Below are 23,974 nucleotides of genomic sequence, written 5' to 3'. Positions count from 1 at the left end.
TGTGTTTTACAAATTGATCCCCCCTGAAGCTGTAATTGATTGCTCCCTTTCTGGGCACCTAACACCTGTGAGGGTATCAAGAGGCACAGGCAGGTCTGTGTTGTCCATTGTGGGTCTTGACAGAGCTTTCCCAGTTTGCTTCAGTGGTGTTCTCTGGAGACAGACTTGTCCGAGGCTTAGGTGGTGTTCCCGCTCAGCAGCAAGGCACTTGAGCTCCAGCCTGTGCAGAGATGACAAGAACCGGCACTATTTCATTTTCTCTCTCTCTCTTTGTTCCTGGCACACAAACTTCCAGGGAAAAGGACAGAATCTCAAGGTAGCAGCAGATCCAAGGTGGACTCTGATAGGACGGGACTAAGTGGGAAGGAAACGGGTGGTCTAAGAAGGTAAATTAAAGTAAATCTAGATTGGGGAGGGGGCGGGGAGGTCCTGGCAACTCTGTCCCAAAGTCAGCTTTGCCAGTTCCAGTGGTGAGGGAGACTGGTTTCCTACTGACTCCGGATGTGCCTTCCCATCTGCTGATGCTGTAGGGAGGAGCTGTGACCAGGCAGCGTGCCGGCCCTGGTGGTGGTGGTGCTGGGTGGGAGTGGGGGTTCTGTGTTCACTGAGGATAGACAGAGCTCCTGACACCCCGTGCATCAGGAGGGTGGGCAGGAAAGGTTCCTTTACTTCTTCCTGACTTGTGAATAAACTGTGTCTGTGGCTCTTGGGGAGAGGGAGGCTGGCGTTGATTGCTTAAGTTGCGGGACATGGAAGTTCAGGGAGGGATATGCGACTTCATGGATCTGCAAAGCATGAGCAGCCATAGTTAGATCATTGCCAGAGGCCATGCCTCCCCTGCTCCGTGTGGTTCAGCACCACGTGCAGTCACCTCTTTGATACGTTTAACTTTGGAGAAGGGCTGGAGTTCAGTGAAAAATGACGATACAAGGAGAATGAACCAACTATCAATACATACAACAATATAGATGAATTACATAAAACAGTGTGGCATGAAACGAGCCAGACAAGTATAAGGATGTGCTGAGTTACTCCTAGCAGTCTGGAGCCCCATCCTGAGGGGAACGGCTACTCTTTGGGGGGCTATGACTGGGTGCGCTCCTGCAATGCTTTTTGGTATTTTACATTGGTGTATTTTACATGGGTGTGTGTACTCAACTTGTGAGATTATACATTGTGAAAATAAACTTAATATGGCAGTAGTTTTCAGAACATACATGCACACTATTGAAAGGCAAAGTAAAAAAAAGAAGGCAAAGTAAGGAAAAATGCGTAACATTATGCAATAAAGTACACAAGCCCACCAGAATGGAAATTATTCCTTCTTTAAAAAAAATTGTTGAATGGTTTATTAGAACCAGCAGAGGTCAGAAACTGGAAGGATACCCAGGGCAAGCTGGGGTGGCACTTCCATGTTCTCTGAGCTGGCCAGCCCTCTAGCACCTTGAGTGGGGCTGACCCCTTTGAAGGCTGAGAATAGAGGTGCTTTACACCATTATCCTGTTTAATCCCCCTGGCCTCTCCTGGAAGTAGCTAGAGAGTCAGAGTTACAGATGCCAACATTGTGGCTCAGACAGGTCAAGGTCCTTCCCCAGAGTCATCAGGTTTCCACAAGCCACAGGCAGGACTTCAACTTGAGGTGTGAGAATTCCAAAGTGCACATTCTTGCTATGAGGCAGACTCGTAGGAGTGATTAACCCACACCTTTCTGTTGCTGCATTGAGGAATATGACCCAAGCTTGGTCTCAAATTTGTGTCTTCAAGGGTTACACACTCTACTCGGGCATTTCCATGAGAACATGAGCCAGGGAACGTGGCTTTTTCTTACCTCTTTAGGTGAAGTGTCAGACTGGTCTTGACCTAAGGAAGCCAGAAAAGAGTTGTTACTGCATGGAAGTGCAAAGCTGACCTGAGACCTTATGATTTCCCGAGACAGAAGGTGGCAGGGGGGTGGGCAGTTGTGGTGGTGGTGAAGGTGGCCTGTGATCTGTCCCTGGAGCAGACCCGCATACCAGTGCCAGCGCAGAGCAGAGGCAGAGCCACAGGAGGCTCCAGGCCACTTCTGGAGGTGCCTAACACAGGCCTTGATTCCTGCCCAGATTGCTCCTCAGCAGCATACTGCAGTGGCGGGGAAAGGCATCGAAGTCCACAGCCCCCAAAGCAGAACAGGACCGAAGGGAGAGGGCCACACCCATAACGCGGGCAGGAGGGGAAGGAGTAAGGATGAGGAAATGGCTTCCAGAAGCAGGATTCTTTCTCAGACCTGCCTGGCCCAGGCAGAGAGGGGCAGTGCCCCAGGGGACTAATGTGACTGAGAAGGGTATGAGGCCCTATGACCTATGTCAACTTAAGGCTGGGACAAGTGTGACATTATGGAAAAAATTAATTGGGTGGCAGAAAATGGGGGTGGGGAAGGGGAATCCCAGAGTATACAGAATTGTATGATCAATGTCAAGAATTAAAAATATATATTATATATATATATAATATATTATTATATAATATATAAGACCTCCTTGTACAAATTCAGAAGGTATCCAATGGTTTAGGAATCTAAGATTCCCGGCGAGGACAGGGTGAGTGGGAACATCCCAGTCCTCACTGGGTGAGTGGCTTTACTGGGTGAGTGGTTGGAGGCTGAGGGGTTGTACTGTGTGAGATGGCGCTGGTCACCTGCCCTGAACAAACACTGTGACTGCTCTTCCTAAGCAGAGGACCTGGGTTGGGAAGGGGTCGTGGACGCTGGTTTGCTGACATAATAGTGGTCACTGCCTTTCTTCTCGGGGCTCACTTCCATCTAAACACAACCCCATCTTGTCCTTCACTCTTTTCCCGTTTGCTAGATTCAGGTGCGCTTCTTGGCTGCTTCCACCCTATGGTCTTCCCCATTTAGTTCTTCCAGGGGTAGTTCTTTATATTTTTTTGTTACTTTATTTGTTCTCCAAACTGCTTTCCTTGAGGCTGGCTTCCTGTCCTATCCCTCCTGGGGCGCTGGTCAGCAGAGCATAGGAGTCGCTTGCTCCTGCTGCTGCTTTTGTTGCCTGCTCTGTTTCCTTCTGTGACTGGGGATGGAGCAGCAGCACAGGCGAGGGCGGAAGAGACAGCAGGGCTCAGTGGCCATGAAGACCCAGTGAAAAAGACACCTGCAGGAATCCCACAGAGAAGCAGGGGAGACCCAGGCCCCGAGAGAGAGTTGAAGGAGTCCTTTCCCTCTCCCAGCTTGGCAGTTAGCCTTGGAGGACATGGGACAGGAGGAAAGGCTGTCCTACCTGCGGGTCTTGCTGCAATACAGAAAGTAGGCCAGGATGCAGAGCAGGACCAGGGCAACGAAGGCTCCAATCACGATGCCGGCAATGGCCCCAGGCAGCAGGTGAGTATCTTCACTTTCGAGAGCTGGGGAAAAAGAGATGAAGGTGAAATCTGACGTTATTTCACTGTGAGCATGCCCTGAGCAACAGCTTGTCCTTCAGGGAATAATCTGGGAGGATGACTGAGACTACGGAGTCCTTGTCATTTTCTCTCTTAGTGGTCATCAGGCCTCCCTTAATTCTGTCTTTCTGCACATAGATGTTTCTGAAGGCTTTGGGAATATGAGAAAGGCTGATGGCTGCTTTTGCCTGTTGTAGCTTCCTACCTTGTCATGGTTGCATCTCTCTTGGTGTTCCAGCCATAGGTATGTGCCTCTTAGGCCTGTATGTCAAGGACTTAATCCACTCAAGACCATGGCTGTTGCTTCTGAATTCACCACCTTCTGTGCAGGGACCACACTTCCCGTGTGCTCCCAGTGTAAGGATAAAAGCCAGCCCAGTGCAGACAGACACAGATTTCCTCTGAGGGTGACTGGCTTAGGGACTCCCCAACAACCTCCACTATAAACTGCACTGCAGTCTACGGCCTCTTCTGTTTCTGCTTCAGAGGGATTGGATCTGCGTCCTGGTGTCATTGTTCTCCCAGGCTCCTCCCACTCCCGACCCATTTCTGCACAGACATCTTCCCTAATTCATATTTTGCATGTCTATTTCCATTTTGGATGCACCTTTGGGGAATCCAAACAACTTTTCATGTGTCTCATTTGATCCATACAATAATTCTGTCAGGTAGGCTGTTTCCATTTTACAAAGAAGAAGAAGAAAAAGGGTTAGAGTGCCGAAAATCTTACCCAAAGACATATGGCTAGTAAGAGGTGGGTCTAGAACCCACCTTTCTCCTAGGCTAGTGATTGTAGTATTAATAATAGAAGCTAACATCTATGGAACATTTTCTATCATTTTGCTGAAGGATTATCACATTAAATTTTAAAGCAATATAATGAAGTAGATAGTCTTACTCCAGTTTTCAATTGAAGAATCTGTGGTTTACAGATGTTTAGAGTTTTGTGTGGGATCAGCATTATGACTTAGTAAGTTAGGCCTCAGCCTACTGTGCTGGCATCCAGTTTGGGCACCGGTTTGAATCCCTTCTGCTTCGCTTCTGATCCAGCTTCCTGCTAATGGCCTGGGAAGGCAGTGAGAATTGCCCAAGTGCTTGGGCCTCTGTTCCCACACGGGAAACCTGGAAGAAGCTCTAGGCTGCTGATTTAGGGCTGGCCCAGCTCCAGGTGTTGTGGCCATTTGGGGAGTAGACCAGCAGATGGAGGAGCTCTGTCTCTATTTCTCTTTCTCATGCTCTGTAAGTCTGCCTTTCAAAGAAAAATAAGTAAATATTTAAGAAAACAAATTTTCCTAGTCATAGGATTAGGGTTTATTTTAAAAAGAGAGAAAGAATTCTGGACCTAGCACGATGGCTCAGTGGCTAAATCCTCGCCTTGCACACCCGGGATCTCATGTTGGTATCAGTTGATGTCCTGGCTTCTCTACTTTCCCTCTAGATTCCTACTTGTAGCCTGGGAAATCAGTCGAGAACAGCGCAAAGCCTGGGACCCTGCACCTGCCTGGGATTTCCAAAAGAAGCTCCTGGCTCCTGGCTGCGGATTAGCTCAACTCCAGTTATTGTAGTCACTTGGGGAGTAAATCAATGGCTGGAAGACCTTCCTGTCCATCCTCTCTCTGTATATCTGGCTTTCCAATGAAAATAAATAAATCTTTTAAAAAAGACTAACTGGCAAATTTCATATAGATTTAGCACAAGCTTACCTTCCTCACCAAAATGAAGGACAGAAGAAACAAGGAAAAAAAAGAAAAAGGAATCTTGTGTAAGGTCTTACAGGAAATGCCAGTCCTGGGCTAAGAAATGAAGTGTATTTGATTCAGAGCAGGCCTCTTAACTATAAGGTTCTCTGAATAGAATTTCTGTCCCTGGGACTTCTATCCATTTTACACAGCATTGTTAGAGTCATCTTCCCAGTGGGATGCCAGAGGGGTTGAGGGGTCACATACCTTTCACAGTTATGCTGACAGAGTCACTCTTGCTGGAACAGTTCAGGTAGAAGACCTCACACTGGTATTCCCCTTCATCCTCCATCATGACGGGGTCTATTGTGAGGGTGCTGTTGTCCGTGGACAGGCTCATCCGGTCTGTGAGCTGCAGACTCTGACTATTAAAGATCCACTGAATGGACAGTCCAGGCTGAGCTGTGAGGCAGGTCAGGACCAGAGAGTCCTTTTCTCTGACTGTGGTGCTGCTGACCTGGATAACTGCTCCTATGGACAAGAGAGGAAGGGGCTGGGTGAGGGTGGGCCTGGGATCTGAACCCCCTTCCTCTCAGAGATCTCAGCAGACTCTCTGAATGCAGAGTGAGCGTGTAGATGTGACCCAGAGGACAGCTCTGACCCTCTGTAGAGGCTACGTGTCTCTTCAGGTGATCTGTAAGGGGAGAATTGTCCCTGCCTCTGACCCCAAACCTCCCAGAGTGACCTGATCAGCTGGATAGCCCTATAGTGTCCATACTGGAAATGTCTCAGCCTATGGCATCAGCAGTTTCATGGTCAAGCACAATGATTCTCCAGGGACTTTTGCTAGAACCTTCCATGACTCTAAGAGATTAAGTTAGGGGTTAGCGTTGTGCCAAAATAGATAAAGCTGCTGCCCATGATGCCAGCATCCCATATGGGAACCTGAATGGAGTTCTATTTTCCTGACTTCAGTCTGGCCCAACCCTGGCTGATGCAGCCATTTGGCTGATGCAGATATTTCTCTCTTCTCTCTCTTCTCTCTCTTTCTCTCTCTCTCTCTCTCTGTGTGTGTGTGCATGCACACGCACACATGTGCCTTTCTGTAAGTCTATTTTGAAAATAAATATTTTTAAAAAGGTGATCCAGTAATTATGCCGTAAAATTCAAAATTTAAAATAAAAATAATAAAAGTGATCGTGGCTATTCCTGGTACTGTGGCTTTACATGCAGAGAGAAGATGTTTCCTTTTTCTTAAATGAGTTACTAGGAAATGAAGATTACCTATTCAATCTTCACAACATTAGGGACTACAAGAGTTCTGTTTAAAAGATTTATTTTATTTGGGTTTGGTGCAATGGCTTAATGGCTAAATCCTTGCCTTGCCTGTGCTGGGATACCACTGGGGGCTGGTTTGAGTTCCAGCTGCTCCACTTCCCACCCAGCTCCCTGCTTCTGGCCTGGGGAAGCAGTAAAGAATGGCCCAAGGCCTTGGCACCCTGCAGCTGCATGGGAGACTTGGGGGAGGTTCCAGGCTCCTGGCTTTGGATCAGCTCAGCTCTGGCCACTGTGATCACTTGGGGAGTGAGGCAGCAGATGGAGGAAGATCTCTCTATCTCCTTCTCTGTGTAAATCTGCCTTTCCAATAAAGATAAATCTTTTTCAAAGTGTTTATTTTATTTATTTGAAATGTAGGGTAACAGAGAGAGGGAGAGAAAGATCTTCCATCCACTGTTTCATTCTCCAAATGGCCACAGTGGCCAAAGCTGAGCCTGTCTGAAGTCAAGAACCAGGAGCTTCCTCAGGATCTTTCCTATGGGTGCGGAGGCTGAAGGACCAGGGCCATCTTCCACTGCTTTCCCAAGCACAGTTATCAGGTGGCTGGATCAGAGTGGAGAAGCTGGGATCAATATGGCCTGGCACCCATATGATGCAGTTTTACCCATGATACCATAACTCTGGCTCCTCGAAGTGTTCTAATCTAAAGGATTTTCCAACCTAAGAGAGCTTTTACTTCCTAACCTTACATTGAGTACCAGGAGGTAGGAAGTCCTCAGAGAGAAGAGGGCACCCTCACCCTCACCCTCTTCATGAATTGTACAGTTTCTGGCACTGCTGCTTCACCTAAGGGAGACTCCACAGTGAGCTTCCCCAAGTGAGCACCACTCACTCCCCTGTGCTGCATCCCATGTGCTGACACCCACAGCCTGGGACGCTGGGACCACAGAGCCAGAATACAGTGCAGATGTGTCTGCCCCAAGACTTTTCCTGACCCGGGGGGTGCTCCAGGCTGCCTCAGCCCCTTCTTCACCCTTCCCAGTGCCACCGCAGATGGAGTCTGAGCACAGCCAGTCTCCAGGTGAGCAGGGCAGAGCAGGGAGCAGAGCTCGGGGCAGCTCAACCCCATCTTGGTGAGAGCATTTCAAAGCCTCCTACGTTCCCTGTAGCTCATGCAGGAGGTGAAACAAAACCAAGAGGTGACAGGAAGAGATGAGTTGGTGGCAGAAAGAAGTAACTGTCACTGAGGACCCTTCTCCCCTCTTCCCTGTAAAGCCCCTCCCACAATGTGGCATCTCTGGGGCTGGGGGAACCTTCCACCTTCCAGCCATAAGTCAGAGGCGGGTGCAGTCTCAGAGGCAGAGTTAGGGTGCTCAGAGGAGGTCTGGGGTGGCCTGTGCCTGTGAGCAGACTGGGAAATGGTTTCTTCTAGGCTACTCTCTACAAACCCACCATAGATCACTCTACCCTCACCACACCATTCCCAAGCTTAGCAAAGACCCTTTAGGCCCACTTACCATAGACTGTGATGTTCTTAACAGCAGTGTTATTGAGTCCAGTGTTGGAGTTATGGACCTCGCAGGTGTAAGACCCACTGTGATTCACAGAGATGCTGGGTATGTGGAGTTCTTGAGTGGATCCCCAGATCTGCCCATTGATGAGCCAAGTATACTCTGCAGGTGGATTAGAGTCTGCTTCACAGAAGAGTGTGAGGTTGGTTCCTGAACAGTAGTTCTCCTCAGAGGGAGAAATGGTGGGGGTGTCCGGGCCATCTGGAGTGAACAGAATAGAACCACACAGGATATCATCAGAGGGGAGGGGACACCGCTGGTCTGAAGAAGCCCCTATTACTCCTCTGAGCCGTGTCCCAACCACAACCCTTGTGCTCACTGGGCCTTGACCAGCAGCAGTCACTTGTTTCTGCATCACAGATGGGTGACCAGAGCTTCTCCAGGCAGGAATAGCCTCCTCCCCATTCTCAGCTCAAGGCTGAACCTGTCCATGTTTGCCAGAGACAGGAAGTCACTGCCAGCTGGAGTGTCCAGGGGTGAGAGTCCTTACTCTTGGATCTGGGATGGACCTGAGTGGCCTGGCCTATGGCCGTGAGGGTTTGGGCCAGCAGGCCAGGCATGGAGGAGGAGGCGTTACTCACAGAAAACATCCAGGATGAATGCATTCGTGAAGGCAATAGTCTCTGAATTTGTGATTCCACACTTATAGATTCCTGTGTCTTCCCTGGTGACATTGAGTAGAGTGAGGATCCTGTTGTTCGAGGACAGCTGCAGCCTGTCAGGGATCTCCTGGAGTTCCTGGTCATCTTTGTACCACAGGTAGGTCATGCCCGGAATGTCAGGTTCACAAGTTAATACAAGTTTCTTGCCCTCGATGGGCTTGGAATCGTTGATGATTTGGGGGTCTGTGCAGGAACAAAGAAGATCACCCTGTGTGGGTCCTTTGATTCCTCTGAAAGCCTCCTTCTATCAAAGTTGGCATCTCTTTTCATCCAGGCAATCTGAGTCCTAAAGAACTAGGCAGGGGTGTGTGTGTGTGTGTGTGTGTGTGTGTATGTGTGTGTGTCAGAGAGAGAGAGAGAGAGAGAGAGAGAGAGAGAGAGAGAGCGCTGCATGACAACCTGAGTGGTCGGAGATAGTGACATCCATGTGCTCCATGCCTGGAACAAGCACTGACATTGTTGGATAGGAATTAAGCACGTGCATTTTGTCATGTACACAGCCAGGACCTTGAGTTAGAGACCCCTCTCCCCCAGAGAATTGCCAGGTAATTGTTGACCAGGTGTCTACCTGACCCAGCTCAGGATCCTTGCCTGGAAGGTTTGGGTACACAGTCTCTCTAGTTGCATGATCCCACATTGTCCAGTCCAGAGAGGTTTCTCTGAGGCTTTGCTTTTCAATGCCTTAGAGATGGATCATAGCAGTCATATGGGGTGAGTAAAGACAATACCTGGGGTCAGGAGCAAGTCAAGTGGTCAATTTAATAGGCCGTGGGGACCCAAGTGTTTGATTGTGATTGACATGAGCCAGTGAACATCACAAAGTTAGAGTCCAGGGATTGGCTCCATGGTGTGGTAGGCTAAGCCTCAACCTGTGGCATTGGCATCCCAGTTGAGTCCTGGCTGCTCCAGTTCTGATACAGCTCCCTGCTTATGGCCTTGGAAGGCAGTAGAGGAGGACCTAAGCCTTTAGGCCCCTGCCACCATGTAAGAAACCTAAGCTGCTTCTGGGTCCTGGCTTTGGATCTCCAGGCTCAGCTCCAGCTATTGTGGCCATCTGGGAAATGAACCAGCAGATGGAGTTTACCTTTCTCTGTTCTGTAAATCTGTCTTTCAAATAATCATTCAAAAAAAACCCTTTAAAAATACAGACTTAAAAAATATGGAATCCAGGGCCTGGCGCCATGACCTAGCAGCTAAAGTCCTCGCCTAGAACACGCCAGGATCCCATATGGGCACCAGTTCTAATCCTGGTAGCTCCACTTCCCATCCAGCTCCTTGCTTGTGGCCTGGGAAAGCAGTTGAGGACAGCCCAACGCCTCAGGACCCTGCACCCGTGTGAGAGACCTGGAAGATCTCCTGGCTCCCAGCTTCGGATTGGTGCACACCAGCCGTTGCGGTCACTTGGGGAGTAAATCATCAGACGGAAGATCTTCTTCTCTGTCTCTCCCCCTCTCTATATATATCTGACTTTGCAGTAAAAGTAATAAATCTTCTAAAAAAATCTGGAGTCCAGCAAATTAGCACCAAGTGAGCACCACTCACTCCCCTGTGCTGCATCCCATGTGCTGACACCCACAGCCTGGGACGCTGGGACCACAGAGCCAGAATACAGTGCAGATGTGTCTGCCCCAAGACTTTTCCTGACCCGGGGGGTGCTCCAGGCTGCCTCAGCCCCTTCTTCACCCTTCCCAGTGCCACCGCAGATGGAGTCTGAGCACAGCCAGTCTCCAGGTGAGCAGGGCAGAGCAGGGAGCAGAGCTCGGGGCAGCTCAACCCCATCTTGGTGAGAGCATTTCAAAGCCTCCTACGTTCCCTGTAGCTCATGCAGGAGGTGAAACAAAACCAAGAGGTGACAGGAAGAGATGAGTTGGTGGCAGAAAGAAGTAACTGTCACTGAGGACCCTTCTCCCCTCTTCCCTGTAAAGCCCCTCCCACAATGTGGCATCTCTGGGGCTGGGGGAACCTTCCACCTTCCAGCCATAAGTCAGAGGCGGGTGCAGTCTCAGAGGCAGAGTTAGGGTGCTCAGAGGAGGTCTGGGGTGGCCTGTGCCTGTGAGCAGACTGGGAAATGGTTTCTTCTAGGCTACTCTCTACAAACCCACCATAGATCACTCTACCCTCACCACACCATTCCCAAGCTTAGCAAAGACCCTTTAGGCCCACTTACCATAGACTGTGATGTTCTTAACAGCAGTGTTATTGAGTCCAGTGTTGGAGTTATGGACCTCGCAGGTGTAAGACCCACTGTGATTCACAGAGATGCTGGGTATGTGGAGTTCTTGAGTGGATCCCCAGATCTGCCCATTGATGAGCCAAGTATACTCTGCAGGTGGATTAGAGTCTGCTTCACAGAAGAGTGTGAGGTTGGTTCCTGAACAGTAGTTCTCCTCAGAGGGAGAAATGGTGGGGGTGTCCGGGCCATCTGGAGTGAACAGAATAGAACCACACAGGATGTCATCAGAGGGGAGGGGACACCGCTGGTCTGAAGAAGCCCCTATTACTCCTCTGAGCCGTGTCCCAACCACAACCCTTGTGCTCACTGGGCCTTGACCAGCAGCAGTCACTTGTTTCTGCATCACAGATGGGTGACCAGAGCTTCTCCAGGCAGGAATAGCCCCCTCCCCATTCTCAGCTCAAGGCTGAACCTGTCCATGTTTGCCTGAGACAGGAAGTCACTGCCAGCTGGAGTGTCCAGGGGTGAGAGTCCTTACTCTTGGATCTGGGATGGACCTGAGTGGCCTGGCCTATGGCCGTGAGGGTTTGGGCCAGCAGGCCAGGCATGGAGGAGGAGGCGTTACTCACAGAAAACATCCAGGATGAATGCATTCGTGAAGGCAATAGTCTCTGAATTTGTGATTCCACACTTATAGATTCCTGTGTCTTCCCTGGTGACATTGAGTAGAGTGAGGATCCTGTTGTTCGAGGACAGCTGCAGCCTGTCAGGGATCTCCTGGAGTTCCTGGTCATCTTTGTACCACAGGTAGGTCATACCCGGAATGTCAGGTTCACAAGTTAATACAAGTTTCTTGCCCTCGATGGGCTTGGAATCGTTGATGATTTGGGGGTCTGTGCAGGAACAAAGAAGATCACCCTGTGTGGGTCCTTTGATTCCTCTGAAAGCCTCCTTCTATCAAAGTTGGCATCTCTTTTCATCCAGGCAATCTGAGTCCTAAAGAACTAGGCAGGGGTGTGTGTGTGTGTGTGTGTGTGTGTGTGTATGTGTGTGTGTCAGAGAGAGAGAGAGAGAGAGAGAGAGAGAGAGAGAGAGAGCGCGCTGCATGACAACCTGAGTGGTCGGAGATAGTGACATCCATGTGCTCCATGCCTGGAACAAGCACTGACATTGTTGGATAGGAATTAAGCACGTGCATTTTGTCATGTACACAGCCAGGACCTTGAGTTAGAGACCCCTCTCCCCCAGAGAATTGCCAGGTAATTGCTGACCAGGTGTCTACCTGACCCAGCTCAGGATCCTTGCCTGGAAGGTTTGGGTACACAGTCTCTCTAGTTGCATGATCCCACATTGTCCAGTCCAGAGAGGTTTCTCTGAGGCTTTGCTTTTCAATGCCTTAGAGATGGATCATAGCAGTCATATGGGGTGAGTAAAGACAATACCTGGGGTCAGGAGCAAGTCAAGTGGTCAATTTAATAGGCCGTGGGGACCCAAGTGTTTGATTGTGATTGACATGAGCCAGTGAACATCACAAAGTTAGAGTCCAGGGATTGGCTCCATGGTGTGGTAGGCTAAGCCTCAACCTGTGGCATTGGCATCCCAGTTGAGTCCTGGCTGCTCCAGTTCTGATACAGCTCCCTGCTTATGGCCTTGGAAGGCAGTAGAGGAGGACCTAAGCCTTTAGGCCCCTGCCACCATGTAAGAAACCTAAGCTGCTTCTGGATCCTGGCTTTGGATCTCCAGGCTCAGCTCCAGCTATTGTGGCCATCTGGGAAATGAACCAGCAGATGGAGTTTACCTTTCTCTGTTCTGTAAATCTGTCTTTCAAATAATCATTCAAAAAAAACCCTTTAAAAATACAGACTTAAAAAATATGGAATCCAGGGCCTGGCGCCATGACCTAGCAGCTAAAGTCCTTGCCTAGAACGCGCCAGGATCCCATATGGGCACCAGTTCTAATCCTGGTAGCTCCACTTCCCATCCAGCTCCCTGCTTGTGGCCTGGGAAAGCAGTTGAGGACGGCCCAACGCCTCAGGACCCTGCACCCGTGTGAGAGACCTGGAAGAGCTCCTGGCTCCCAGCTTCAGATTGGTGCACACCAGCTGTTGCGGTCACTTGGGGAGTAAATCATCAGACGGAAGATCTTCCTCTCTGTCTCTCCCCCTCTCTCTGTATATCTGACTTTGCAGTAAAAGTAATAAATCTTTTAAAAAAATCTGGAGTCCAGCAAATTAGCACCAAGTGAGCACCACTCACTCCCCTGTGCTGCATCCCATGTGCTGGCACCCACAGCCTGGGACTCTGGGACCACAGAGCCAGAATACAGTGCAGATGTGTCTGCCCCAAGACTTTTCCTGACCCGGTGGGTGCTCCAGGCTGCCTCAGCCCCTTCTTCACCCTTCCCAGTGCCACCGCAGATGGAGTCTGAGCACAGCCAGTCTCCAGGTGAGCAGGGCAGAGCAGGGAGCAGAGCTCTGAGCAGCTCAACCCCATCTTGGTGAGAGCATTTCAAAGCCTCCTACGTTCCCTGTAGCTCATGCAGGAGGTGAAACAAAACCAAGAGGTGACAGGAAGAGATGAGTTGGTGGCAGAAAGAAGTAACTGTCACTGAGGACCCTTCTCCCCTCTTCCCTGTAAAGCCCCTCCCACAATGTGGCATCTCTGGGGCTGGAGGAACCTTCCACCTTCCAGCCATAAGTCAGAGGCGGGTGCAGTCTCAGAGGCAGAGTTAGAGTGCTCAGAGGAGGTCTGGGGTGGCCTGTGCCTGTGAGCAGACTGGGAAATGGTTTCTTCTAGGCTACTCTCTACAAACCCACCATAGATCACTCTACCCCCACCACACCATTCCCAAGCTTAGCAAAGACCCTTTAGGCCCACTTACCATAGACTGTGATGTTCTTAACAGCAGTGTTATTGAGTCCAGTGTTGGAGTTATGGACCTCGCAGGTGTAAGACCCACTGTGATTCACAGAGATGCTGGGTATGTGGAGTTCTTGAGTGGATCCCCAGATCTGCCCATTGATGAGCCAAGTATACTCTGGGTCCCAGAGGGGTTGTAATCTAAATGATTTTCCCTTTTACTTCCTAACCTTACATTGAGTACCAGGAGGTAGGAAGGCCTCAGAGAGAAGAGGGCACCCTCACCCTCACCCTCACCCTCTTCATGAATTGTACAGTTTCTGGCACTGCTGCTTCACCTAAGGGAGACTCCACAGTGAGCTTCCCCAAGTGAGCACCACTCACTCCCCTGTGCTGCATCCCATGTGCTGGCACCCACAGCAGGGGTGCTGTGACCACAGAGCCAGAATACAGTGCAGATGTGTCTGCCCTAAGACTTTTCCTGACCCGGGGGGTGCTCCAGGCTGCCTCGGCCCCTTCTTCACCCTTCCCAGTGCCACCGCAGATGAAGTCTGAGCACAGCCAGTCTCCAGGTGAGCAGGGCAGAGCAGGGAGCAGAGCTCGGGGCAGCTCAACCCCATCTTGGTGAGAGCATTTCAAAGCCTCCTATGTTCCCTGTAGCTCATGCAGGAGGTGAAACAAAACCAAGAGGTGACAGGAAGAGATGAGTTGGTGGCAGATGTAACTGTCACTGAGGACCCTTCTCCCCTCTTCCCTGTAAAGCCACTCCCACAGTGTGGCATCTCTGGGGCTGAGGGAACCCCTCCCCCCACCCCACTTCATTCTAGCCATGAGAAGTTAGGGAAACCAGGGGAGGTGAGCATCTCAGAGGTGGAGTTGGGAGGGCTGGGTTCAGAGGAAGTATGGGGTGCCTGTGGACACAAACTGGGAAATTACTTCTCTAGGCTATTCTCTACAAACCCACCGTACATTATTCTAACCATACCCTCTGCCTCCGCTGCCCATCCCCAGGCCTAGCACAGACCATGCAGCGTCCACTTACCATGGACTGTGATGTTCTTAACAGCAATGTTACTGAGGTCAGTGATGGAGTTACGGACTTGACAGGTGTAAGACCCACTGTCACTTGTAGACATGCTGGGTATGTGGAGTTCTTGACTGGGTACCTCGTTCTGCCCATTGATGATCCAAGAATACTCTGCAGGTGGGTTAGAGTCTGCTTCACAGAAGAGTGTGAGGTTGGTTCCTGAACAGTAGTTCTCCTCAGAGGGAGAAATGGTGGGGGTGTCCGGGCCATCTGGAATGAACAGAATAGAACCACACAGGATGTCATCAGAGGGGAGGGGACACTGCTGGTCTGAAGAAGCCCCATTACCCCTCTGAGCCGTGTCCCAACCACAACCCTTGTGCTCACTGGGCCTTGGCCTGCAATGGTCACTTGTTTCTGCACCACAGATGGGTGACCAGAGCCTCTCCAGGCAGGAATAGCCCCCTCCCCATTCTCAGCTCGAGTGAACCTGTCCATGTTTGCCAGAGACAGGAAGTCACTGCCAGCCAGAGTGTCCAGGGATGAGAGTCTTTATTGTTGGAGCTGCGATGGACCCGAGTGTCCTGGGCTCTAGCTGTGAGGGTTTGGGCCAGCAGGCCAGGCACGGAGGAGGAGACATTACTCACAGAAAACATCCAAGGTGTGTGAGTTCCTGAAGATGACAGTCGTTGAGTTCCTGATTTCACACTCATAGATTCCTGTGTCTTCCCTGGTGACATTGAGTAGAGTGAGGATCCTGTTGTTCGAGGACAGCTGCAGCCTGTCAGGGATCTCCTGGAGTTCCTGGTCATCTTTGTACCACAGGTAGGTCACGCCCGGAATGTCAGGTTCACAAGTTAATACAAGTTCCTTGCCCTCGATGGGCTTGGAATCGTTGATAATTTGGATGTCTGTGCAGGAACAAAGAAGATCACCCTGTGTGGGTTCTTTGATTCCTCTGAAAGCCTCCTTCTATCAAAGTTGGCATCTCTTTTCGCCCATCCAACCTGAGTCCTAAAAGAACCAGGCAGGTGTGTGTTTGCATTATGAGGGAGAGTGTGCTGCATGACAACCTGGGTCGTCGGGGAAAGTGACACCCATGTGCTCCATGCTTGGAAGAAACACAGACTTTGTCAGGTATGAATTAAACAGCTGCATTTTGTCATGAACAAAGCCAGGACCTGGAGTTAGAGACCCCTCTCCCCCAGTGCCTTGCCAGATCCTTGCTGACCACCAGCTGTCCACCTGGCCCAGGTGAGAATCCTTGCTTGGTAGGTGTGGGTGCTGAGTCCCTCTAGTGCATGATCCCACATTGCCCAGCCCAGGTGGGATTTTCTTCTCTAAGGCTTTGTTTTTCAACAACGTCTTAGAGATGCACCGTAGTAAGCATGGGAGGTGGGGTGAGGGGTGAGTAAAAATAACACCTGGAGACCAGGAGCAGCCAGGCAGTTGTGGGGACCCAAAGTGGGGAGATTCTGCCAAATGTTGGGTGGTGATTGACGTGAACCATTGAACATCTCAAAGGTGGAGTCCAGCGGCTGGCTCCATGGTTTTGTAGGCTAGGCCTCCACCTACTGCACCCATTTTGGAGCTGGTCTGAGTTCAGCTGTTTCACTTCCAGTGCCACTCCCTGCTTATAACACCCGAGAGGCAGCAGAGGAAGGCCTGAGTCTTTAGGCCCCTGAACCCAAGTCAGAAACCCAGAAGCTGCTTCTGGAACCTGGCTTTGGATCGGCTAAGCTCCAGCTATTTTGGCCATCTGGGAAATGGACCAGCAGATGGACTATCTCTCTACTCTGTAAATCTTTCAAGTAAAAACAAATTTAAAAGCCTTTGAAAATAGATATTTTTAAAAGGTGGAGTCCAGGAAATGATCGAGAATGAAGTGAGGGGGACAAGCAGAGACTGGCTGGCTCCATCTTGGGCCTTTACTGTCCCTTCTCTCACTGTGGAGGGCAGTGAAGACTAAGAGACCTTCTTGAAATACACAAGGATTTTGCAAGCACAGAAAGGGTGACTGATGAAACAGGGAGGGAGGCAGACATCTGCTGAAAACCAGCCCCTCTGGACCATGTGTTTGGTGGATCTAACACAGAAACTAAATTTTTCCACATTGAAAAATAATTATTAATACATCTAAGAGCAATTGCTGAAAAAGATATTTCTCTAGGAAATATGGTAAGTTCTTAGACTGCCCTGAAGTACAGCCAAAAAATAACCCTATGATCAAAGGAAGATACTGATGTTGGACTGAAAATGGTGACTCCCTGGGTCCAGAGAAGCAGAGTCCTGTTAGGAGGATAGAAGTGGTCAGAGGGAGGGCCCGGCGGCGTGGCCTAGCGGCTAAAGTCCTCGCCTTGAAAGCCCCGGGATCCCATATGGGTGCCGGTTCTAGTCCCGGCAGCTCCGCTTCCCATCCAGCTCCCTGCTTGTGGCCTGGGAAGGCAGTTGAGGACGGCCCAATGCATTGGGACCCTGCACCCGCGAGGGAGACCCGGAGCAGGTTCCAGGTTCCCGGCATCGGATCGACGCGCACCGGCCTGTTGCGGCTCACTTGGGGAGAGAATCATCGGAGGGAGGATCTTCCTCTCTGTCTCTCCTTCTCTCTGTATATCTGGCTGTAATAAAATGAATAAATCTTTAAAAAAAAAGAAGAAGAAGTGGTCAGAGGGATCGTGTGAGGTGTTACACTGAGGGAGGGATGGGGCCACATCAGTGCAGATGACCTCTGCTGTGTTCATCAACATACAAGCGCTCTCTGTGCGAAGCCTGAGGAAAGTCACGGGAAGGCAAAGGAACTCAACACAGATGTGGAAGACGCCTGCTTCCTCTTCTCTCAGCCTCAGGCAGCACACTAGACTTGGATCAAATGACTCCTCACTGGGCAGTCTAAGTGAAACCGCAGTGTTCCCATCTGCAAGAATTAACCTTGTGATAATGATGTCACCATGTGGTCACAGGTCCATGTGGAATGGACGGTAAGTCTAGGGGATGGCACTGGTCTGCTCCGCCTTGGGTGAAGGTCCTGGGAACCTCTGGAGGCACACAGCCCCACACCAGGGGTCAGGAGCCAAGGAATGGAAGGAGCAGTGGTCTACAGGGATCATGGGCCTGTCCTTCTGCCTCTGACCCCTGGTTGGGTCAGTGTAGGAAGGATATGGAGGAGCCAATCATTCCTGCCATATGAAGCCATTGGTATCATAGAGGACAGTCCTGGACAGGGTCATAGGTGAGGCTCTCCTGGTGGATGGAGGACAGTGGCTCATGATAGAGACACTGCTTCAGTTGATCGTTCTGCCTTGTATTGCTCAGGAGGGTGTGCTCGACCCAAACGTTAGCAGGTCAAGAACAGGAGGAGGTGTCTGGGAAAGGTTAGGGTGGGGGAAGCTGAGCAGGGCAGGTCTGTTCTTTCTAGAGTGAAGGGAAGAGGAAGATGAGACACGTGGAGGAGCATACAGAGCCAGAAATGCTCATGGCAGGGAGCAGTGGGGTACAGGGACTTCAGAGACCCCCAAATATCCAGAGGTCAGCTGATATCCTAGAAACCAATCCAGGGATCCTGGAGAACCCTGAGCAGCCTCAGAGGCACTTGAGACTCAGCTCCCCAGGCAGCTCTAGGGTCAAGTGGTCAGAAGAGAGGGCCCAGGTGTGGCCAGATCCCCTGGCACTCTGCATCCAGGTTCAGTCCATGAAGCTATCTTGAATCGTTCATTCATTCACACTTCATTCCTTCCCTCCTTTATCAAATAGCATTTGAGTGTCAAGTGCATTTTGGGCCCATGCTGGACTCCAGCACATCACAAACAGATACATAGGTTCAAGGTCATTGAAGGAGGATGTAGACCGCCCCCCCCCCAGTGTCTATCTGAGGGGGAGGCCTGGACATTCCTAGGACTGAGGTTTTGCTGATGCAGTTCTAGAGTAAAATCCAATTAACTCTGTATATGCTCCTTCTACACAGACCAGAATCTGTCCTTCCAAGCTGTGGATACCTAAAACTGGTGTCCCGAGGGGTGAACATTTGACCTAGCAGTTAAGATGTCAGTATACTTGCATCCCAGAACCAGAGTGCCTGGGTTTGATCACCTGCCCACTGCAAACTCCAGCTTTGTGCCAGTGTTCACCCTGGGGAGGTAGCAGTCGTGGCTCAAGGGACTGGGTTTCTGAGATCTGAATTTCCTAGCTCCCAGCTTCAGGGCCTGGCTGCTGTGGGCATTTGGGGAGTGAACCAGCTAATGGGAGCTCTAGTGCTGTCCCCTTCCCTCTCTCTCTCAAAGAAGCAAACACAAACAAATAAGCAAACAGCAGCAACAAAAGCCCTGTACCAATGCTGGTCTCAGATCCTTAGAAACCCATTAAGGCCGCCAGGGTGGGGAGAACAGGGCTACAGCTCAGGCAGAACTGGGCAAACCTCGGATCTAGTCATGGTTTGTAAGACCCTGATTCAATAAATATATTTCTGGGACTGTAGTAGGTTAAGTCTCCACCTGTGGCACTGGATCCCATATAGGTACCAGTTCTAGTCCCAACTGCTCTACTTCCAATCCAGCTCCCAGCTAACGCACCTGGGAAAGCAGCAGAAGATGGCCCAAATACTTGGGCCTCTGCCACCATGTGGGAGACCTGAAGGGAGTTCCTTGCTCCTGGCTCCTGGCTCCTGGCTTTGGTTTAGCTTAGACCTGGCTGCTGTTAACATTTGCAGTGTGAATGAGTAAATGGGGAGATTATCTGCTGGTGACCACAGGGCTCCAGAACCACAGGGCTCAGTTGATAAATCCTTGCTCCAATTAACCCTGCCTAGGAGGCCAAAACCCATCCTTGGCCAGGATCCCCAGGGCCACCTGACTCAGGAGCCTGAGAAAGGTACTTCCTGGGGCTGAGCCTCTTGATCCCAGGAGTCCTTCAGGCCAGGCCTGACCAAGTCCTGTAGGGTCTTTCTAAGGACTGTGTTTATTATTGGGGGTCTAAGGGCTTAACTGAGCCTGCTGCCCCTCTGCTGAGTTCCTCTGTCATTGTCCCTCTCTCTTAGCAAAGAACCACAGGCTTGTCCTCCTAGGTGTGTCCTGCAGTAAATGCTCAAACCCCAGTACAGGATGTGAGGCAGGGAGGGAGGCAGGCTTCGTGCAGGCCTCACCACCCTGTGTGTGAGAAGTAGAGTGAATGTCCTGCCCCCGCCCCCCAACGCACCCAGAGGTCAGAGGGGCACTCACGGTACATGTGGAGCTGTCCAGATGTCTGCTGCGGTATACCAGTGCTTCCTATGACTTGCAGGGTGTAGTTTCCTGTGTTGTTCTTGGTGACGTTCTGGATCAGCAAGGACCCATTGAGGAATGCTGTATATTCATCTGAGCTATCAGACCCATAAATAATAGTTTCAGGTGGCACATATGTTGCAATAATAAAATCTGTGTCTGTTTTATCCCCCTTGAACCAGAAGAAGGCTATAAGCTTGTCTGGCATATCGTGGACAAGGAGGAGCACATTCATCCCTTCAGCAGCGATGGGTGGCACAGTTTCCACTGTGAGGTCAGCCGTGGCGGACGGGATCCAGACAGTTGGAAGTGTGACTAGGAAGGAAGGGAGAGAAATCAGGCCCCATGGGGGAGCGTTTCTAATTGTGTGGAAATATGGGGTCCTGGCTCTTGAGCATTATGTGTGAGTGTGTAGTCTACATATACAGATGAGTGTGTATCTGTGTTTGAGTGTGTGGGGGTACATTTGTATGTGTGAATGTGTATATTTGTGTTTGAGTGTATATGTATTTGTGTGCATGAATTTGTCTGCCTTGTCTCCTACTAGATCAAGATCAGCAACAAAATCTCCATTCCATCAGTGCCTCTGAACTTGCCGGTTCCTCTGGAACCTTCCTCCCCAGAGTTCTGCGCTCTGTACCCCTCACTGCCCCTGGATCCCTGCTCATGGTCAGGGGGTCTTAGGAGCCCCCTTTCCCTGACCAGCTCCTCTAGAGACCCAGGGTCTTCACTTTCTAACCTTTCTCTGCTCTGGTTCCCCCCAGGCTCTTGTCAACATCTGGCCTCATCTTGTAGATCATTTTTTGCTCATCTGTCTCCACACCACTGGGACAGGAGCTCCTTGAGGACAAGGATGTGCCAGATGTGGGCTGGAGCCCCTGTGCCTGAACAGGCTGAACACTGCTGAGGGAGAACTGCGGAGTGTTCCCTGGGCCCCGCACACCCAGGCAAGCATTTGTTAACTTCTGAGGCTGGTGACTGAGGATGGTGTTTGTGCCTCTGCTGTGTTTTTATCTGGAGCATCACCCTTTAACTGTTGTTATTGTCATTTTTCAAAATGTAGGGGCAGTGATGATTAACCAGGAAAACAGAGCAGCTGAGGCTCCCCTGGCCCTTCCCAGGCCCACTTCACTGACAGCTTCCTGTTGCTGAAGCTCCCCCCGTTCAGCTCCAGAGGGAAACCCTGTGTTCCTTCTTAGAGCCTTATCCTCCTTAGAGACCCCAACTGGTCTTTGTGTCCCCAACTCACCCACCCCAGCCCCCTGCCCATCCCCTCACCTGCCAGCAGGAGCCCCTGCCAGGGGATGCGGCCTCTGTGTGGAGAAGCTGAGGGGCTCTCCATGGTGTCTGCTGTCTGCTCTGACCTCCCTCTTGGAGAGGAGCTTCTGCTCCAGCTGCTCCCAGCTCTGCTGTCCTGCCTGCCTCTGCACTGAGCCTCCTTCCAGAACAGGAGCATTTGACAGGGTCACATGGGCTGGGGGCGGGCCCTCTGCCCAGGAGGCCTCCCTGTTCCCGTCCCTCTCAGTCCTGCCTCCTTGACCCTTCTCCTTTAACTCTGAGTTTGGGTTTCCCAGATCACGCTTTGACAAGCAAGGCTGTCCTGTGACAGACAAGCTGCCCACCTTAGCACAGACTTGCTGTGTCCAGGCCTTGGGTCTGCTCTCTCAGCAGTACAGAGAGAGCTCCTGGGGTCCCCGAACTTACTGAATTAGTTCCCTTTGTGACATAGAAACCTGAGTGTACATCAGGGTCTTCCCCATGTTCTCGAATGCTCTGGGAAGTTGGGATTTAGTCTAGCAGGAGGCAGAGGCGGCTCTGGGAGCTGGACAGGAGCTGGCTGAGTGATGAGAAGCTAAGGGGACCTTCCTCCACCTCAGTGTGGTCCGCTGACCTCTGCCCCAGGGAGCAGGTGTCTCGGGAGGAGCTGCAGCCCTGGGTGTGCAGGGCAGCGTCCTGCCTGTCCTGGGAGGAGATGACTGAAGAGAAGGGTATCAGAGGGTCACAAACCGTGTTGTCTTCTGTGGGTTCTAGAAGCTCCTCCCTGCCCATGTATGTTGGCTTAGCTGTGGCTCAGGACTGTCCATGTCCTCCCTGGCTGTCCGGGGTGACCTCTATCTTCTGACCAGATGATTCTCCTGGGTCATTCTGCCTATGAGTGATGCCTAGAGGGAGAGGGGCTGCCCAGAGACCCCTTACACGGTGGGTTATTCAGTGGCCAAGAAAGGAGTAAGACACAGTGGGCACACAGGAGAGACCCTGAGACCCTGAGGGTCTGTTGGAGCAACGGATGGAAGTCAGGCTAGGTGTCTACCTCTGAGCCAAAGCCAGGCTTGGTCTCAGTTAAATTCCAGTGCTGTCTGTGTGTCCTGGTGGTGCCCCCTGCTGGGCATGATGAGACCTGCAGACGATGTCAGGGACTACACCAGAGATGCTGACCAGGCTCCAAGTGGGATAAGCTGGCCCTGACCTCTGGGCAGTGGTGGGGTGTGACCTACAGGAGGCTGAGTCAGGTCATCTGGGTTCTGCTCTGTGTGTGTCCCCAAGATTCCCAACTCTGACCCACACAGTGAGCTCATGGAGAGGACAGAGTTGTGCAGTCTCAGGAGGACTTTCTGACCCCGAGCTTTCAAAGGAAGGTTGAATTGCTTCTTGATGTTTAAAGCAGAAGACCCCAGTCCTGGAGCTGGTCCTAGCATGCTCTGTGTTTCCTCCTCCACAGGACTACTGGGTGTGGTTCAAGGTCATCTGAGTCTCTGTCTGTTACCTGCTTCAGATCTCCCCATGGAGCTCAGGAACCAGAACAGCTCCCACCTGGGCACTGAGCCAGGGCACCTCTGGTAGAGGAATCCACATGGGTTCCTCTGGTAGGAGAGGAAGCTCGGGACCCTCAGACCTGTGAGATGGACACTAAGGCAGGTCCTGGGTTATCCTGTCCCGTGCTGCACAGGAAGTGGCCCTTGTTCTCCAGGAGTCTTTGGGTTGTGGTATTCTGTAGGGGAGCGTAGCCAGGTGTCTGCACAGCGCTGGGATCACCAGGGCTGAGGAATTTCTCCCTTTCCTCTTCTGTGACCGTGTGGGATTCAGGCCTCACCACTGTGGGAACTCCATCCAGGATGGCAGGCCCTTTGCGGGAATGTAGTGTCACAGCTTGGAGATGGGGAACGGGAGTTGGCTCTGTCAGGAAGCCCTGCCACTTCTGCCAGGCTGTGAGAAGGGAGACCTGTCTCTAGACAGCTTCAGGTCCTTGCAGGGCTCCCCCTGGGCTGGGGCCAGTGGTCCTGTGCCCCCAAAGAACATGCCCTGACCTCAGGGGGCACACTGAGGTGATGTGCTTCTGCCATGAGTTCCACATCCATTTTGCAAACATTATGGAAGATTTGTTGGGTATCAGGCCTTGGCCTGGGACCTGGGAGTCCTGTGGAGAGATGAACAAATGTGATCTCCTGGGAGACAGGCACTGGGGGGACATCATGGCTAAAGATAAAGAGGAGGGCCAGTACCTGGACATCTGCAGCTGCGTTGAGTTGAGCTGCCCTGGGCCTGGATGTCCCCTGGGGAGGTGGAGGGTGTGTGGTCAGGGGCTGCCTGCAGATGCTGGCTGGGAGGAGGGTTGGAGGAATCGGTGGGACCGCTCCTGAGCGAGGGTTGTGAACTCTGGGCTCTGGGCTTTGGGCTGTGGACATGGGCTGCTGGTCCGCCGGGCTCCAGGCTGGGACATCGCCGCCCTCTAGTGGCCAACGAGGAAAGTGTGGACAGCCAAGGCACCACGTTGGGCTGCTTGTTTTAATCAGTGTCATTCTGGACACATTCCCTGTGGGTCACCTGTCGTGGTGATGTCATACCATGTGGATTCAAGTCCCTGTTTCCAGGAACATTATCCCCCTCTCCCCACAGTGAGACGTCCCCAGCCCAAATAGCTGTGACCGTCTGTGAGCTTGTCTGAGAAGGTTACACCTTGTGTCCCTGGTGGCCGTGATATGTGATGCGGGGTCCTTGTTGAGGGCAGGTCAGTAAACTGTGTGTCAGGAGAAGGTCAGTGTGTGG

The 23,974-nt window shown here is 51.4% G+C and overlaps 1 protein-coding gene across 1 annotated transcript; it reads right to left on the bottom strand.

Annotated features, from left to right (window-relative positions):
* Positions 1–592: 592 nt before the first annotated feature.
* CEACAM1 (CEA cell adhesion molecule 1) lies at positions 593–21,287 on the bottom strand. The gene is made up of 7 exons (XM_058674068.1): positions 21,209–21,287; positions 15,326–15,589; positions 14,694–14,948; positions 5,376–5,639; positions 3,270–3,393; positions 1,829–1,860; positions 593–785 (listed from the first exon to the last, which is right to left on the bottom strand). Exons 1-6 carry the CDS (start codon positions 21,270–21,272, stop codon positions 1,845–1,847), a joined length of 987 nt encoding a protein of 328 aa, XP_058530051.1. The 5' UTR covers positions 21,273–21,287; the 3' UTR covers positions 593–785; positions 1,829–1,844.
* Between the last annotated feature and the right edge of the window lie 2,687 nt (positions 21,288–23,974).

This window comes from Ochotona princeps, chromosome 16 (assembly GCF_030435755.1).
Source record: "Ochotona princeps isolate mOchPri1 chromosome 16, mOchPri1.hap1, whole genome shotgun sequence".
NCBI classification, from domain to species: Eukaryota; Metazoa; Chordata; class Mammalia; order Lagomorpha; family Ochotonidae; genus Ochotona; species Ochotona princeps.
Note: the sequence above shows the minus strand (reverse complement) of the source record. Positions and strands in the feature narration are given on the sequence as shown.